This window comes from Cupressus sempervirens, chromosome 2, assembly GCF_028749045.1.
Source record: "Cupressus sempervirens isolate cs-2001-9-10 chromosome 2, ASM2874904v1, whole genome shotgun sequence".
Taxonomy (NCBI): domain Eukaryota; kingdom Viridiplantae; phylum Streptophyta; class Pinopsida; order Cupressales; family Cupressaceae; genus Cupressus; species Cupressus sempervirens.
The window spans coordinates 398,779,038-398,798,968 of NC_143119.1; the positions used below are offsets into that span (position 1 = coordinate 398,779,038).

At 35.0% G+C, this 19,931-nt stretch overlaps 1 protein-coding gene across 1 annotated transcript in view; it reads right to left on the reverse strand.

Moving 5' to 3' along the window:
- Window positions 1-6,605, reverse strand: part of LOC149572820 (universal stress protein A-like protein) — a 70,546-nt gene extending 63,941 nt beyond the window's left edge. Inside the window, exons 1-2 of the mRNA XM_089813897.1 lie at window positions 6,220-6,605; window positions 547-638 (exon numbers count right to left, since the gene is read on the reverse strand). Coding sequence (XP_089670023.1) covers window positions 547-638; window positions 6,220-6,391 — 264 coding nt within the window. The 5' untranslated portion in view covers window positions 6,392-6,605. The remainder of the gene's footprint in view (window positions 1-546; window positions 639-6,219) is intronic.
- Between the last annotated feature and the right edge of the window lie 13,326 nt (window positions 6,606-19,931).

A 19,931-nucleotide genomic window follows, 5' to 3' on the forward strand; every position in this document is an offset into this window, starting at 1 on the left:
TCCGAAAGTAGCTTTACATGCTTTCAATTGTGCTTGTACATGCCTTGTGGAATCCTCTACTTGTAATTTGTATGCCTATTTGATCTGCCAATTCGTACTTAATCATAGTATCATACCTTATGTGTAATTTTGTATACTACAAAATGCTTACTCTTGCTGTGACCATCTTTGATTCAAGTATTGTAGGATATATTTTTAGGACTATTCAATATTGCTGGTATTCACCTTTCTTTGGAGTATTCTGTATTCTGTTCTTTTTCGTTTGTCAATTTCCAGTAAGTGTGTACTATTGCAATAGGAAAAAGACAGAGAGCAACAGACAAAAGAATGCACCTTAAGTTTTAACTTTGTAAGATTTCAAAGGGGATAAGAAATTATAAATATCAAAACACATTGAAAAATGATTAAAACAGAAATATGCAGCCAAAGAAAAAGATTCAATTCATCTTTTCGAAAATTTAGGCACTATAGTTTATGATTTATGAGTGCTCCATACGTTTTCTTTCTAAAATCAAATTCTCTTAAATAAAGATGATCTTAGCGTACATTCTTTCGAGTGCATATCTCTTTGGCACGAGCAAGGAGTGCTTCAGAAACTTGCTTCTGTTGATTTAAGAGTACTTCAATTAATTCTGGAGCTGCACATACACAAAATGAGATCATTTAGCAGTCATTTGCATTGAGTTGCGATCATTAAATTGATAAATATAAACAAGAACAGGATCTCTCCATGTTATGTACCAACTATATTATGTCTCCAATCTATAAATATAGAAGGATTATCGGCATTCATTTCAGAAACCCCCAAGTCTATGTTGTATACTTATTAGCCTTTTATTTTAGATGTAGTTGAGAGTTTAATATATGTCGTGTCTATACTAGACCAAATATTGCTTAAGCGGTGGGAGTCTTGGGCCACTTTGTGGAAAAACTTCAATGAGATCATTAGAAAACAATTAAGAAGGTCTTTGAGTATTTGTGAAGTACGTCCAAATACTCTGTTATCATGGTGATTCTACTGGATGCCAACACTTGATATATACTTGTGGATTCACAGTTTCAATTCGGTGAAGACATGTTGACAACAAAAGAGCCACCGATGGAAGTGTTCAGTTTATTTGACGGTGCTATTAGTTAGATGAGTAAATGACAAGCAATGATCACTTTATCCACTAAAAATGAAGTACATGGAATCTACTTTTTCTTAAGAAATCCAATTGGCTTATGAGATTGTGTTCAAATGGGAAGCTAACTTGGGAAACTATCAAAGTACTTTGTGATAACCAAAGTGACAAATGTCTAGCTGTTGTGACCTCCTAATGTTTAACAATGATTTTTTTTTTGAATAATTTTTTTGTGCATAACTATAGCAGCTCAATAAATTCTGATAACAACACTTTATTATGAATTCTTACTCTTATAAAGAAATTGTGGTAAGTCTAGACTCTAAATACATGAAGAAGCTACAACTTACAATTCTTACAATCCAACCTCAGATTCTGTTTCTGTGTGGTTAGGTGCCAAATTCTGTAATGGAATTTCTTTGTTTTGTGGGATTGGCGTTCTTATAAGAGACTAAATTGCTGATATTAAATTGAGACTGCAGCTTATGACATGCTTGCAGCTACAACCTTAAAGGTTACTCTGCAAGACAAAAATTCTCAAGCCCAAGGTCGGCTGCTGCTAAAACCTTCACTTTGCAAGCATTTTGTTATGCAATCTCTTTATTTATGTCCAGGAAGTCTCTCTAGCAAATACATTGAACTGGAAGATGCTGAAATTGACTGTAAATTGTACTGTACTGAAGCTAGGAAAGTGTTGAAACTAACTGCTACGCCAACTAGGAAGGTATTGAAGCTAACTTTTAGTCTGGTACCACTACACTAAAATATTTAGGGCTTCAGCTATTACTAAACTATAGTATCAACTGGAAGGCTAAGTTTTTTGTCCCTGACCTCTATTGGAGATGCCTAAGGGTTCCATCCTTGTATGCCAAGCAATCCTTGGGGCTTTCATCCATTAGATTGTGTGAACATGTGTTCAAAATGAGGGTTTGAGAAATATGAATGAAGTAAGTATTTCTGCTACGCCTTGCTTAAATAGACACTTCCTTCCCCAGGGCAGCGACTTCTAGGCAGCCACTCCTTTCAAATAAATTTTATTACTATTATTATTACCTAAGAAGGAAAACTTATCCTATATGAGCAGACACTTTTATGGCCCAATATTTCAATATTATAGAATGTCTCAAGCAATAATTTATTCTCCCTTTTTTTTGGGCTACATATAATATTTTACAATATTTAATTTTCTTTCTTAGCTCATTGGGGAAAGGAACTTGACACTAACAAAGATCCTGACTTTTCATACAAAAAAAACACGTAGATGTTCAATACCATTTTTTTGTGACATGGTAGAAGATGAAAGGTTCATGCTAAAGAAAGTTAAAACTTTGTTGATGATGCATTGATGAAGCCAATCGACATGGAGAATTTCAGGTAGGCAGTAAGTATGCGTCTCTCAGCCTCTTGTAGATAGTTGAATGCGATGAAATTCCCTTTGCTCTTGCAAGGTGTTCAACTTATTGGGAGAATATTAAAAAAGGTGTCTCATCATTGCATCCTAATCAAATGCAAAAATTGCAAATTTTATATCAAAGAACAGAAAAATGTGAATATCCAAGCTATTGGGGTCAATGTTGGCTTTGAACAATATATTCAAACAAGCCTTAATTGGAGCAAGTTGGTTATGATATGGATCTCTCTAAAACCTTCAATTGAAAAAATCAACAAGCTTCCTTGATCTAAGCTAGGGTCTCCAACATTAGGAATGCAGAGCATCTATAACATATAAGAGAGTTGTAAAGAGTTATGCTTGTTGACCAACTTATGGCATATGTTAGGACCCACTATAAGCCATCTTTGAATGGAGATAATGAGGCCAAAGTGGACTGCCTGTAATGTTCCGATTGTGGGAGGTACTTCTACAAGCTGGGAGACCACGATTTTCTCACGTACGGAGGAGTTGGCTGATGGTTGATGGTGTACAGCCTAGTATGACTGAAGTTGGCAGCCGTACAGTTTAGAGGAGGAATGATGTACGGTGGAGATGGGAGAGAGAGAGTGTCACACATGTATGGAAGGGAAAATTAGACAGTGTACGGTGGGTGACTTACTGGAGGCCGTGCGATGGATTGGGGTCATGGAATGAGTCACACGGCTAGGGAAGAAGGACTCTACACAATGAGTAGTATTGGGGGCTGTACGAATTGGGGGTCATACGGACTGGGGATCGTACGGTGAGTAGTAGTGGTGTTCATAAAAACTGGGGGGTTGTACAGTAAGTAGTAATGGTGTTTGTACGGGGCCGTACGGTGGAGTTATGCCAATGAATTAAAATGGTGTACGGATCAAGATTGTACAGTGGATAGGGGAGGATATTATGGCCGTATAGAGCGGGGGTATTGGAGGGAGTAATAAAGGGAGGTTTATGGCGAACAAAAGAAATGTGTACAATTTGAGTATTACAATCAAACACAGAGATTTATAATCATCTTCGATCTGCCAAATGAAATAAACACTAAAGATTGAATACACACAGAACATTAGTTTGGAACCAAGTAGAGATTATGATTGCTAATAGTGATGGTGCTCCAATTTACCAAATCCGAGCCAAGTAATACACCAACGGAATAGGGTGAGGGTTGAATCCCACCGAAACAGGAATAGCCGAGTAGGGAAGATCTTTCACTTCCAAAATGGTGAACAATAGAGAATCCCAACTGGAATTCACAGTACAAAGAAAAATAATCCAAATCGCATGACAACCACTAACTACATGTCGTGCTTAAATACCCTTCGGAGGAACTCCTAAGGGTTTACAAAGATAGCCAACGGCAACACCTACAAAAATAATTAAAATAAAAATGGGTCCAAGATATACTAAATCAATCGGCCCATAAAGAATGCTTTGGTTATTTATTTATTTTATGACGTGAACATTACATTGCCCAAGTTGATGAGTGGATTATGACAAGCTTATGACAAATGTGAAGTATATGATATTTAGCTTATAAACATCGTAGGAATTGGGCATTGAATTTTGACTAGGAATTTGGGTGCCATATTTTGGAAAATTTTAGCTAATGGTTTCCTAATTAGCTTGTTAAATCTATCTTGGGATTTTAGCTTATAGGTGCTTGAGATGAATGTTTCATAGTGAATTTTAGGACTATAGATTATATCCTCCAACGGATTTGTGCACAGTTGCACTCAAATTCTATTCACATCTGATAAACATCCTAAGCCCATAAACATACAATAACCAAAGAGGTGGAAAATTAAAAGAAATATCCCTCAAATTTATGAAAATTTCTTCCTGCAAGAACTTAAATACAACAAAGTATGTAGTTTGTACATGAAAAACATTTGGCTAAGTATATCATATTTAGATTAGCTGATAATTACTACCTAATCTCAGCATATAGCCAGGGGCAATTCAGAGTTAACTCCAAATAGCATTTTCACTGGAAGTCAACAAATATTTAAAACATTGCCCAGAATCTGTTTCAACAAGTACAGATTGAATCCACATATTTAGTCTCCCTGATACACAACAGATTAACCGCATCTCTTCTAGAGGATTGGGGAAACTCAATGAAGAGCTAAAAAATGAAAAGATACAAAGAGCGAAGAATTGGCAAAGGATTTAGTGAATATGATGTATCATATTTTCCCGATACCTAAATTGATCATTTTCATGAAAAAAAAAACCTAAAAGTTTCTTATGACATCTGATGGCAAAGCATTAAAAATGCAAATATTTTGTAAATTATGCGAAGTATTAAAAATGCAAATATTTTGTATACTATCTTTCAACCCTATCTATATATTCATAACCAAGACAATGACAAAATCATCTTGATTCTTGATGATGCTTGCAGTGCTTCCTTGGTTTCTTCATGTCTTCAGCTCGTCTGATCAATACTCTACATATGACATCAAGAGAATAAATTCAAATTCTACATATCGTATATAATTATAAATTACCTTGTTAGACTGATTAATAATTTACCTCCAGGTCATGAAAGGACAAACTACATGTCATAGGCATGTGAAAAGGAAACAGATTCTACTGGAAAATTATCTGCATGGCCCATGGGTAAGAGCTAGTAACTTGCTAAAGCATATGGTAAACGAGATGAGCTGCAGAAAGACTAAAAGCTCATCGAAAAAAGATAACAGAATTATTCAAGTTAATGATCTGCTGGCAAACAAGCATGAAAGTATGTAGTTACATTTGAGAATATGTAGTTACTTAGTTTGATTTATTTTTAGCTTTTTTCTTGGGTTTGATTGTGTAGATTTTTATTGTCAATTTTTTGGGTCAAACTCCATGATCCACCATCACCGTATGAAGGCATGAGAAGAGATAGGAAATTCTGCACTAAAAATCTACAAGGTCAAATCCAGAAAAAATCAGCTAAAACATTATTAACTGTGGAAACATCATGATTATAATTGTTTTATCATGTTTTTATTGATCGTTGCTCTGTTTACTGGGAATTAGGTTTCATAATATTCATATTTTTTTTCATAATACAAAATTTTTAAAGTTTCGCTTTGAGCTGAGTGCTGGCTAATTTTCAGATTCTAGTGAATGCCAAGTATGGGAAACTTTCTTCCCAGGCCACATAGAGGTGAGAGTATCGGAATTATATCATTAGCAAGGTATGAGGAATTTCTCCTATAATTACATTGTGGCTCGGGATCACCCACTCTCTTGCAAGCCATGATCTCTCCTAAGAAGTCCTGATAAGCTCCAGACTAGCATATATGCCTTGGACCTTCCCAACAAAACTCACATAAAATTCTGAAATGACTCCATGTTCTCTTTTACAATTGTTTCTAATCTCAATCTATTAGCAATATGTAAACAGCATTCAAATACATCAGCAAATTTTGTTACAGAGCTCCTCCGAAAATATTTATTAGGTAGTACAAGAATTGCTTCCGTGCCCCAGAATGCAAGGAACAAAAAGACCCGCGAATTCAACAATTGAAAATTCTACGCCAGGTGTTAAAAGGGAATTTAATTAACATAAAAGCAGAACTGAAAACAAAAGGAACTCGTCTATTCAAACAGATCTCATTACAAATGATGGCAGCAATGTATGAAAAGCCCATGATACACAAAAAGCAAAGTGAATAATGTGCTTACGCGTAACACCCATTGCTCCACCGCTGCTGACGGTGATGAAGGGCTGAACATGCAAAACAACGAGAGAAATGTCTTTCCCATAGAGGTGTAGATTGTTTAAAACCCATTCCAGAGCATAATGACTGAACTCACTCTCGTCCACTGCCACCATTATTTTCTTGACTTCCGCCATCGCTTTTTATTCAATTTGATATATTTGTTCCCGCTGTGATCATCAAATATATAGGTAGGATAGATCAAATTTACAGGTAGGATTGACTGATAGTTGGAAAAGAAACCTTCCAAGTAAGCAATTAAAGAGTCGGAGCAAGTCAATTCATAGAGATGGTCAACGTTGAAAGTGATATTGAAGATGACCACTCCTGCCTGGTTTGAATCGTCGGCCTGCCCGTGGTTTTAATACTGTAAAGCACATATAGTACTTTCCACCCAATTTTACGCTAATTAAAAAATTGTTTATTTAATTAAAGCGCAAATAATTTAGATGTAATTAATAAGGAAGAGTGCCAATTTCATAATTGTTGGATATTTTAAAATTAAATAAAATTGATAAGATAATGAGATATAAAAGTTAATGTCAATTTCATAATTGTTGGATATTTTAAAATAAAATAAAATTGATAAAGCCATTTAGTTTTCAATTTGATAATAAGATACAAAAGTTAAGAGATGGGTAATATCAAATGAAAATTTCAAGTAAATATTTCAAAATAATATATACAAATATGCATATAATTCATATATAGATTTGCATGCAAAGAATTGTATTTAAGTTTTAAAAGATATGTTTCTAGAATAAGTGTTTTATAAGTAATCAATAGAATAACTATACAAAAAAATTAGTTATAGATAACAAATGAATTGTAAAATTTATAAATAGAATTTTAGTTATCAATAAGTAAATGGTGCAAATATTTTGAGTCTCAATCAATTAATTACACAAATCACTATCTTTATATTCCAAGACATTTAATTCAAAAACATTGTCATTTGAGTTTGCATTACAAATTCAAGTGAAAACAAGAGCCTCATGCAATATGAGTCATTGCAATTAGGGTCCCTACCTATTGTCAAAAATAGTAGATTGATTTGTTCTCAACATATACAATACTTAATTTATTTGTTCTATATTTGAATATAACCAATGTAACTTATATTTGTTGACGCGTGAGCATCGTGGGTGTAAGGGCAATCTTGCATCACCAAAACATATTTCTATTTTTTCTTTTTCGATAAGAGTTGATTCAATAATTAGTTTCTATTTTTAGAGACTTACTATTTTGCTTAAGTTGATCATTTGAGCTCGGAATGTTCTAATTTCTTCCACAGGGTTTCATTATAGATGTATCAGTTTGTCTGTTGAGTTCCATTGCAATATCTAGTGTATTGTTGAAGTTGTTGAGAATTTTTGGTACAAAAAATTTGAACGCAATTTTGAAGGCCTTAGAGGCTCAGAAATGAAGTCAAATCCTAGCTAATGACAATCACACAATTAGGCACTATATATCAAGAGTTGTCATTTCTAAAAAGGGTTAATCATAGTCAATTGAAGCTACGGTTGATGAATTATGGTCTCTTAAAGTTGTGCTACCTAAAATTATAAAAATGAAAATGTTTGGGCTGACTATAATGTAATAAAAATATGAAAAAAATATTATTATTTTGGGTTGGTCAGTCTCAAGATAAGGAAGGCTCATAGGGTTGTCTAAGATAATTATGGCTTGTTGGTGGTGGAACTATCATGCAAAATGTTGTAATGAAAAATATCCACGTGGCTTTGCATGTCGTACATCTAAAAAAATTAAATTCATACTTTTGGAGATAATAAGAAGCCAATTTTTTGTTATTGCAACTTGTTATTTCTCAATTTCTATTATGTATTTGCATTGTTAAGGGGACTACCTTTCATCAAGAGGTATCAAAGCATAACTTCCTAAGTGTGTAGATAGAATACAGATTGTGAGGCAAATTGCACTAGGACTGTAGTTGTGTTTGATCAATAAGAGTGAAAATGCATCCATGAAGGGATGTGGAAGAAGAGTTGGAGGTGTGATAGCGAGGGTTTTAGAGCCCTCCAGAGACAAGAAGAAGCATTGCAAAAGGAGATTCATATAGAAATGAACATTGTTGCAAGAGATGAAAGCGATGATGAATTCAAAGAAGAAGGTAATGTTGAACAAGAAGGAGAAGAAGCAGCTAGGGATCCTGGGGAGGATAGGTTTTCTAGAGCCATTTCTAGGATTGGGAAAAGACCCAAGATTGAAGTCCCCACATTTTTAGGAAATCTTAACCCAAAGGAGTTGATCGACTAGACCAATGATCTAAATGAATAGTTTCAGTATGGAGAAATCAAAGGTCCTAAAAGGGTTGAGTTTGCGATGGAAAAACTGAAAGTGTTAGAATATTAGGAAAGGTAGAATGCTAAGAGGGTGGGTGAATCAGTATCTTAAAAAACTTTCACCTTTAAACATAGTTAATATTTGCCTTGCTCCCTCTATCACTCAGTAATCACATAACATTTACAATAGTATTTGTAAATGAAAGTAACATAACTAATTCAACATGCATCAGCCATAAACTCATAAATATAATGTCATAACACATAACACAATCATTTGGTCATGCAGAAAACACTTGGTCATAGGGAAAACTGTGGTGGGGATGATACCCACAAATCCATCAATACTATAGTAAGAGGGTGCCTTGTTAAGGCTACAATGTTTTGTCACTTCTGGTGACTTACTTTATTAGGAATATGCAATTAGATCTATTGGGATATACATTTCTCAAGAATTTTACAACACTCTTCTAAGTATGTACTTGGTTAAGAGATTTACATAAAGACAATTAGGTCTACCATCTTCAATGATTTAGAACTACTATAGTGATTAGAAAGTAGCAGCAAATGATCCTTGTAAGAGCAACTAACTTTGCTTGATTAGATGCCTCTTCTGCTCATTGATATATCTTCTTCTGTGATTGATTTTCAATTCCTCTCAACTCTTCTTGAATCTCTAATATATGGCCTATGATATACTTTGTAGTTTACTCCATTGGATCTCATTTTTTGCTTCAATACTTCTCTCAACAATAACAACAACCTTTAAATTGTTCCATACAAGTCCTTTTATAGTTTCCTTTTAACTCTTCGATCTCTGACCTAATTAGGGTTTAGGAACTTTCTAGAATGCTTCTTTGATCAAAGTCAACAATCTAGAATAATCCATCATTTTAGTCCCTTTCCTTACTTTCATTGTTATTTTCTACCTTGAAATCATCAAAAAATCAATTCATATTCTTCAAGAAATCTTTGCAATTTTTTTACCTTAAACTGTGTAGACAATTTTTTCACTTAGTATGATCACGTCTCATCATATTTTGTGCCAATTCAAACTTTTTCATAGTCTTTGTTTCATTCAGTAAATGCTTTATTCTTTTTGTTGTCATTCGATGTTATCTCTACTCTCTGACCTATGTTTGGCTCGGTGATGTATTATGCTTGATGTATATAGAAACATTTGATAAGTACTAAGCTTGGGTGTAACCATAAAACTCATTCACTTAGCTTTTCGTCACTAAATGGCAACACGAGTATACATGGGAGTAATAGAAATGACATGCAAAAATTTGGGGGTAGGAGATTCAATTGGAGAAAAATAGAAGAGGAGAGGAGAAAGTCATAATATGAAATTGAAGTGATAATTCATACCTATTGATTTTGAGCTTGATCTACTAAAGAAAATGTAAGGGCTGAAACAAGAAAGAAGATCTATTCAAGAGTATACATAAGAGTTCTAACAAGTCCTCATCGGATTAGGGCATGCAAAAGCAACACAAGGAGAAAGTTGTATGTTACCTATATGGGTTGAGGCCAAGCATTCAAGAGTTAAGTCTATCTAAAATGACCAATATTGAAGAGATATATCTATTAGCCTTAAGAGTAGAGGAAAATTTGAACAAGAACTTTGAGAGAAGGAAAATTGGAAGAGGTCATCGTGAAAGATTTAATGGGTAGTCTTATGGAGGCCAAAGTAAAGATCAGAAAAAGAAGGATGGGGCCAAGAATAGTTAGAATCGAAGGGGAAATGATTTCAAACATCTTCATAATCAAAATAATAGGAATCAAAGAGGAAGAGGAAGAGATAAAGAACCGAGAAGGGGAGGCTTTCATGGAGCACGTTTTCACTGCGAAAAAGAAGGTCACATAGCTTATGAATACCCTCAATGCAAAGGAAGGAAAGATAGGAGAGCTAAAGGCTAGGAAATAGTTGCACATGTAGATGAATATGCAAATTCATCACATTCTGAAGATGGTGAAAGAAAAGTCCTAGTTAACATAAGAGTCTTGTTGAGTTATGAGAATAAATCAAAAGAAAGGAGGAGCTTGTTACATACTAGGTATAAGTGTGATGATAACTATTATGATGTGATTATTGATAGTGGGAGAACTAAACATTTTGTGTCAGGGGAGATAGCCACAAATTTAAAGCTCGAGAGAGAGAGAGAGAGAAAGACACTTGTGCCCATACCATATTTTCTGGTTGTGGGATGACCACAGGGTCTTGATTAATGAACAAGTCCTAGTAAATTTCAAGACTAGGAGCTACCATGATGAGGTACTATGTGAAATTGTGCCCATGGATTCATGTCATATGTTTCTAGGAAAGTTATGACAGTTTGACAAGCATATTGTACATGATGGTCATGTGAATACCTACTCCCTAATAAAGGATGGAGTAAAACATAAGTTAAATTAAATAAAGGACATAGAAGAAAGGGATGTAGTAATGTCATAATATGCTTAGTTTATGGAAGAAATTTTCTATAATGTATTAGGCATGAGTATATATGTTTTTATTTAATTCTAGTAGTTGCTAAAAAAGAAGTAGAAGATGTACTTGTAGAAATTGCAGATTTGTTGGGTGAGTTTGAAGATATTGTATTTGATAACGTGCCTGATTGATTTCCACTAGTGAGAAGATCAGTTATTAGATGGACTTAATTCTAGGAGCTAGTTTTTTAAATAAGGTGATACATAGAATGACACTAGAATAAAGTGAAGAGTTGAATAGGAAAGTACAAGAGTTGTTGCAAAACAAATTGATTCGAGAGAGTCTGAGTCCCTATGTTGTTCCAACAATACTAGTACCAAAGAAAAATGGATAATGGAGGATATGTACATACTCTAGAGCTATCAACAAGATCGCATTTGAGTACATATTTATTTTGCTAAGGATGGATGATATTATGGACTACTTGAATGGATCTATGTATCTCACCAAGATATATTTAAAGAATGTTTATCATTGAATACAGATCAAAGAAGGAAATGAATGGAAGACCTCCTTCAAGACAAAGGAGATGCTTTATGAGGGATTATTATGTTTTTTGGGCTAAGCAATGCACCAAGCACATTCATATGTCTCATGAATGAGGTATTGAAAGAATTCTAGGTAAGTTTGTCACTATTTACCTAGATGATATTTTGATCTTCAATAATACATTGGATTAACATATAATGCATATTCATAGGGTGTTTGAGAAGTTAAGGGAAGATAAATTGTTGGTTAATCTAAAGAAGTGTAGTTTTGTGAAGAAGTTAGTATATTAGTGGGATTTTTAGTTTCAAAAAAAGGTCTAAAAATGAACCCAAAGCAAGTGAAGGTTATCCTCAAATGACTGATTCCAAGAAGTGTAACCGAGGTAAGATCCTTTTCATGTTTTGGATAGTTTTTATACCATCTTAAAATGGATGCACTTGCCTGTTAAGACCTTTTAGATCCATCATCTTCATGATTCCCTCTTTGGACTATGGATATGCTCATGCTTGCTCTCTTTTCCTCTTCTCTCTTCCATTTTTCCACCTTATCTCTTTGGCATCAGTCTTTCTATGGTATCCAAGACTAGGTCGACCTAGTCTGTAGTAGTTCCAGATCTCAGGATCGAATGTCCTTAGGGTTTAATTAGTTTTTGATTGTTACCTAGTAGGCATGTATTGTTTTCCCACTCAAAAACTCATATATATATATATATATATATATATATATATATATATATATATATATATATATATATATATATATATATATATATATATATATATATATATATATATATATATATATATATATATATATATATATATATATATATATATATATATATAAAGAGACTTGGAGGCTTCATATCTCAGCTCATCTCATCTCATCTCAAGAAATCTATATCTCATGAACATCAAGCATCTTATTTTCAAGTTCTTTCTCTCTAGTGAATATTTATATCTTTTGCATTCAAGGATATTTCTATCTAGCATTGGAGAATCCTTTTTGATCATTTTCTCTTCAAGATCTAGTGCATTATAAGGCATCAATGGAGGAGATCCACATTGAAGCATTTATCCTCTTAATTGATGCATATCCCTATCCATAACACCATGACAGAGTTATGATAGATCCATTGCAAAGTGTAGAGATATCCTACATTCCTAATTTAATATCTACATTACATACACATGATCAAGGTGAATCCTAACATTTATCTTATTCTTTAAAGTCATTTCCATTTATATTTCTCATTTATGGTTAATTCCTTAACCTAGGGCTTCAACAAGGCAAGCCGTCATCAAACCTCAACCCCCAAACCTTTTCCTTACTATGTTGATTTGCATGTTGGGAGCGCAAAGAATTATGGATATAGAACCTACAGTTCACAAGTTTTCTAGAATCATCAATTTTAGAGTTGGGGATTACATCAACTTAGTTGTAGGATGTCCTTCCAAGTTGACCTAGTCCTTTAATCTCAGATTTTGGGGAGATTTTTTGGGTTTTGTTCCTTTCATCATTTTATTCCGCAATCATAAATTTGAAAAAGTTTCAGATCTAAAAGTTATTGACTATATAAATACATCTTCCTCTACACATTTCAAGGTGAGTCTTTTACATTTTATTTTATTTCATATCTTTACCCTATATTTGTATCTTAATTGGGCTTATTGTATTCACATAGCATCTAGATTTATATTTCTTAAGCAATTAGTTCAATTTCACATTCACGTTATCCTATCAAAAGGGCCAAAGAGTATATTTCCTTATATCATATTCCTCTAGTAATCTAGATTTAGTATTAGCACCCTTCTCCTTTTATGTCCTTGCTAATCTAATTTGGGTTAGAAGTGGAATCATATTTGGAAATTCTCCTCTTTCTCTTTCATATTGCAATTGAATGGCTGAGTGTCCCTGTAAAGTGAAAGTCTACATTCTTATTAAAGTGCTTTCGTTTTCCCACTAAACATTTTGATGAACTCGACATGGGCCCTCTTTTTAATTTTGGAGTTAGATCCCTTAATATCTTTTCTTTGGAGTTAGATCTCCCTTATGTGCATTAGGTATTTACCTTCTTTCAATGAACCCGTCATTCTTACCCTCTTTCTTAGGGTTAGATTTGGCTATCTTGTGTGTGGTTAGATCTCACTTTTACGCTCTTTATTACATTCACATGCTTAGTTTTGTTTAGGGTTTCCTTTTGTGATCTCCCCTTTTATGAGCTTAATTACATGAAATCCTACCTATAGCATTCCCATAAGGCGAAGCTATGGACTCATGGGCTCCTTTAATCATGATTTCTTTTTTTTTCCAAGGACTCGAGATGACACACACATATTTTTTCATGCTCTTAATATGATGCAGGAGCATCATGGGTTTTCTCAGTGACTACTTTGGAGTTCATGGAAGGATACTTAGTAGTTTCTTTGGAGAGTACTCGAAGTGTTACTTGGTCAAATAAGACGTTCTCAATGATCTTGGAGGTGCTCGATCATTGAAGGTACTCGGTATGCACTAAGAGCTCAATGATACTTGGTTGTAGTGTTAACCAAGTATTAACCTTCTATGTTAACTGAGTTGTAGTGTTAAGCGAGTATTAACCAATAGTGTTAACTAAGTTTGCAGTGTTAACTGAGTTTGCAGTGCTAACCAAGTTTGTAGTGTTAACCGAGTGCTCCTTCATGTGTCAAGTGATCCTTATAGTTGTTGATACTTGGAAGTGGTTTTCTGATGCTTGGTTATGTCTTGGTTTTGGTTTTTCCCAAGTTGTCTGTGTTTAGTTTCTAGTGTGAGCCGACCTTGGCATTTAATTTGGTTGTGTTTAATTTTTTTTGTAAGATGACTTGTGGCTTAAATGTGCATTTAATGCAAGGGTTTATTTAATTTGTAACATACTAGGCCAACCTATTGCTTAGTTGGGTATAAGTAGGGGGTCTTGTGGAGTCTTGAGTCATTATTTAGTGTGGGATCCAGCATGGAGAAGATGGAGTAGTTGACTAAGTTTGTGGATAGAGCACCAAATGTGAGGTGGTTTACACCTGGATCTTGGGTAAAGTTTGAGAGTGGCTAGTAGCCGAGGCTTGGGAAACAAAGAGATTTCTTGGTGGGCTCGTGAGCACAAGTTTAGATCTTCCTTGGATATTTCTACTAGAGTGTGGATCTGGACTAGCTAGGGTTTGGATTGGATCTTGAGGGATCTTGTAGAACTATTACTTGCTTTATATTTGGTTGTAACCAAGAAGGACTTACATCTTATGTAATTCCCCGCCCGAAAATCCTTGGAAACAAGGATGGAATACAAGCCAAGAATTTTTTTTTTACAAGTATGAATGCACATGACAACATCATACAGGGATCACAACGATCACAACAGAAGACTTCACCACAATCTCGGCAACCAACAGATCTCCAAACGCCACTACCAAACTGACACACACAAATAAAGCCAACAACGACAACGCACATGATGAGGGCACAAGAAACAACCACTCATCAACAAAACACCAAGCTGGGGTAAAATGCAAAAACATAAAATTTGGTTAAGCTTGAAATCCTGAAGCCTTGAAAATTGGCTAAGTCTGGATTTTTGAGGCCCTGAAATTTCCTGGAATCCATAACTTATCTCCGAGAGGTCTAAAACCTATCTCAAAAGATTCATCGCATATATTAAAATATATCTTAAGTATAAGAAATTAAATATATGTCAATTTATACTTAGACACTCTTCTAATGTCGTACGACATTTCTCAAGAAGGCGTGCGATACTTTACAGTGTCGTACGACATAGTTTGCATGGGCATGCGATACTTTTTAAAGTGTCGCACCATGCTGAACAAATGTTGCCCATAGAGAATAAAAACACTCCCATGCTCATCCTACGACAAGTGCCCGTGGGCATGCATACCCCCATCCCAACCCCAATGATCATAACTTCCAAAAAAGACATGGAAGGTCGAGACTCGCAAGTCTTTCGACAAACATACGCGCACGTACTCGTGTGTGGCGCACCACCATCACGAAGATCATAACACAAGGACAGGAATGAGAACACAATGCAAAACAAAACACCCAACCAAAAGCAACTCAAGAGGATGGATTCTACACGAATCCCAAAGCCAATAAAACCATACATCATGAAATCACTCAACTGGCCTCAATCCGAGAGTATGGATTCTACACGAATTCCAATGATGCAACAAGACCAAACATCATGAACTTACTCAATAGGCCTCAATCCAAGAGTATGGATTCTACACGAATCCTAGCGTTCACGAAACAAAAGCAAAGGTCTAAAAGACACAAAAACAATAGGTATAAAATCACTCAACCGAACACAACATCGGGAGTACGGATGCAACTCGCATCCCAATGCAACATAAAAGTGCAATAGTGGTCTGACTGATATCCAAACGGATCATCCAGGTCCACGACCCACATTGTGCCAAGAAAACTCGAGAAAATAGGGTGGCACACAAAATGAGGTAAAAATTCCAAATTTTAGAAAAGTTCCAAAATTAAAACCCATTTGACCTTTGGGTTCAAAAATCCCAAAAATCCAAAAATATATAGAATCGAATACCGTATGAAAAAATGGCCAGCATAACGGTGTAAAATCCCAAACCCTCATCCCAAAAAATAGGGAAATGTTCATACCTACCCAACCGGGTAGAACTAGCATACAAAAATAGAGGGGAACATTAGTTTTCAGCCTCCAAAGAAACAGCTACCAAAAACAGAAGTAGAAACAGAGCAGAAACAATAAAACAGGAAAGCCCTACCTCACAGCTAAAAGGGCAAAATGGGAATCTGAACCATAAAATAAATATCTCGCAGAAGTAGCTAAAAATTGCGAGAATCCAAGGTTTCTCTGAGCTGGATCCAACGAGCCCAACCTCGCGATGATCCCACGCCCGTAGCTCCCACAGCTAACAAAACAGTAAATCCTCATGAAGAGGATTTTGGGTTTTACTCTCCAACTTTACAATTTGAAAGTGAGAAGTGAGGAATTAAATTCCTCTTTGGATATTTATTCACTTTTCAAGTGAATAATCGATTAGGGTAAATAACCAACTAACCTAGTTAAACCCTGAATCAACCCAAATGAAAACAAGTTATTCCTATAAATAGGAATTCATCTATGGCAAAGCTGCCAGAAATTAAAATAAATCAATTAAAAAACCCAAAAACTTAAAAACACATAAATCTCTTTAATAACTTTCGCGACAATGCGAACCTCTAAATGCACAGACACGCTTACTGGTCAAATCACATAATGCAAATGAGTTTCGGTTTAATAATCACCGAAAGGTTTAAATTAAACATTTAATTAAGGATACGTCGACCATACAAGGACGACATTGGTAAAATATGAATGGTTGAATCACTAACTCCATGTGCCACTGCTAGGGATATAAATCTTGCACACTAAACACCACAATCAAGTGCAATTGCATATAATAACATAGCCGAAGCAATAAATGCATTAAATCACCTAATTTAACCATTTATTTAATTATATTAAAATAATCTATTTACATCACTCACGTTCGCATAAAGCATAACAACGTAGGAATGAAGTAAAGAACCATAGCATTAAATCCATCACATAACGCAATCAGAGATATGTCCAAAAACCAAATAACTAGATATCATCATAAAATACACTGTCATCTCAAAATGGCATCATCATGCAATATGATTAACTGAACAACATAGTAGTCTAATATCTATGATATTGAAATCAAAGTGTAACATCTGACCTTCAGGTCCTCTCAGATGTAAACAGAACATGAGTAACAAATATCTCTCTAATCAAAAATATAACAAGGTAAATCCGCAACACATAACCAAATAATCCCACATGAACAATCCATTTCTAATCATTAATGCATTTAATAAAGATTGATTACTCTGCATTAAAAAGGCATTTAAAACACATAAACAACCATAGTCATAAACATGACTAACCACTACTACAGGAACCTAGTCCAATGTAGCATGGCAAAAGAACATAGTGCAATCTCTGCACACATCTCAAGGTAATCACGAAACAACCTCATGATACCACATCGATCCTGATAACCACTGGCACAAACCTCGGTGAACCAAAAATCACATCATAATCTCAAAGATCAGTCAAAAGCATAATCAAAGCAACTAATACAGAAACATAAATCTGAACACCTCGACGGTGTAGACCACTTAGGGTCACAATCATGATCCCATCACAACAAAAGATCAACAAGGTTGCATCCATCAGGATGACTTACAGAAGTCAAACGAGAGAGGCACTACATCTTAGCACATTGTATGTAATCAATTATTTTATGAATAAATAGTTGTTTTTGGTGTCATATCTTGCATTGTTATTATGTTTTCATTATGTGGTTATTTGTTGGGGGTTAGGACATCTCCTTTGGCGTTCTCCTACCTTATATTGCGTTAGATGGTATCAAAGCACATTTTTTCTTGAGCTTGTAGACAGATCACCAAAGTTGAGGTAGTTTGCACCAAGACCTTGGGTTGGGAGAAGTTAACCTAAGAAGATCTTGATCTTGTGGTGGATTGTTCTTTCTAGAGTCCTAGGTTGTGAGGTGGTAGATCATGGTTCTAACTTGCAATTATACAGGACTTGCAAATAGATTTAGGGTTGCAAAGAGGGAAGGTTGATCTTGTTGGAATATGATTGTAGAGAGTTTGTGTGATTAATGTTGCAGATTTGTGCTCCTTGACTTGTGATTTTTTCCTAGTTATTCATGTGAAGTGGCAGGTTGCGATCTAATTTGAAAACAACTTGATTTTGTCACAAGGAGTGTGGGATGGATTTGTTGCAGAGAGTTTGCAAAAATCTAGGAAGATCCTTCCAAGAAGATTGGACCTTGGATGATTGTGAATATTCATAATATAATAGAGATGAGGATTAATGAGATGGTTGCTTGGGTGGACGTTGTTGTGGATGCTACTTTTTCTAAAAGAGTTGAGAAATAGGAGAAGGAATGTTTATGCTACTGGAGCTAGAGTTTACTGACCTAGAAGAGAGTTGTCTGGTCGATTAGAAGACTTGTTCAAGAATAAAGACAATATGAAAAGGTTGAAGAAGAGGTTTTGTTGATCAATTTGTGGAGTCTGATATAAAATTTATAGAGAAACTAGTGGTTGTTGTTGAGCACTTGGTCATGGATGATCAAATTGTTGTGGGTGATCTTATTATGAGTAATGAGATTTATGGTGTTGGGAGTTTTGCATTTATTGGTAATTTTATTAATGTGGATTTGGTTCTGGATCTAAATCTAATTACAAATCTATATGTTCTTGATTTTTTGATAGTTGACATGGATGAGGATTTACTTATGGAGCATTATATTCAGTTTTTTCCTAAGAGTGAGCATGTTGATTGGGTTATTGAGATTCAAGAGATTTTTGTGTTTGATAGAATGATGCAAATGTGGGTGATTTACATATTGGTTTTCTTGTCCCTAATGGAATGGAAACCTTTGGTGAAGATGAAGATGGTTATGGATCTTTCTTTGGGCATCAAAGTGTCAGACACACTTTTCTATTTACCTACGGAGTTTGATGTAGGAGTGTCATGGGTTTGCTTGGTGACTACTTTGGTGTTCATGGAAGGATGCTTGGTAGTTTCTTTGAAGAGTACTTGGAGTGTTACTCAATCAAAGATGAGGTGCTCAGTGATCCAAGAGGTGCTTAGTCATCGAAGGCACTCAACATGCACTGGGAGCTCGGTGATGCTTGGTTGCAGTGTTAACCAAGTATTAACCTGCAATGTTAATTAAGTTGTAGTGTTAAGTGAGTATTAACCAAAAGTGTTAACTAAGTTTGCAGTATTAACTGAGTTCATAGTGTTAACTGAGTGTTCCTTCATGTGTCAAGTGATCCTGATAGTTGCTAATACTCGAAAGTGGTTTTCTGATGCTTAGTCATGTCTTGGTTTTGCTTTTCCTGAGTTGTCTATGTTCAGTTTCTAGTGTGAGCTAACCTTGGCATTTAATTGGGTTGTATTTAATTTATAGTGTAAGTCAACTTGTGGCTTAAATGTGCATTTAATGCAAGGGTTTATTTAGTTTGTAACATACTAGGCCAACCTATGGCTTAGTTGGGTATAAGTAAGGGGTCCTCTAGAGTCTTGAGTCATTATTTAGTGTGGGATCCAACATGGAGAAGATGGAGTAGTTGAGTGAGAAAAGTTTTCCTAAGTGTGTAGATAGAGTTTTGAATGTGAAACAATTTATACTTGGTTCTTGGGTAAAGTTTGAGGGTGGCTAGTAGTTGAGGCTTGGGAAATAAGGAGATTGCAAGATGGGCTTATGAGCACAAGTTTAGATCTTCCTTAGAGGTTTCTACTACAATGTGGACCTGGACTAGTTAGGGTTT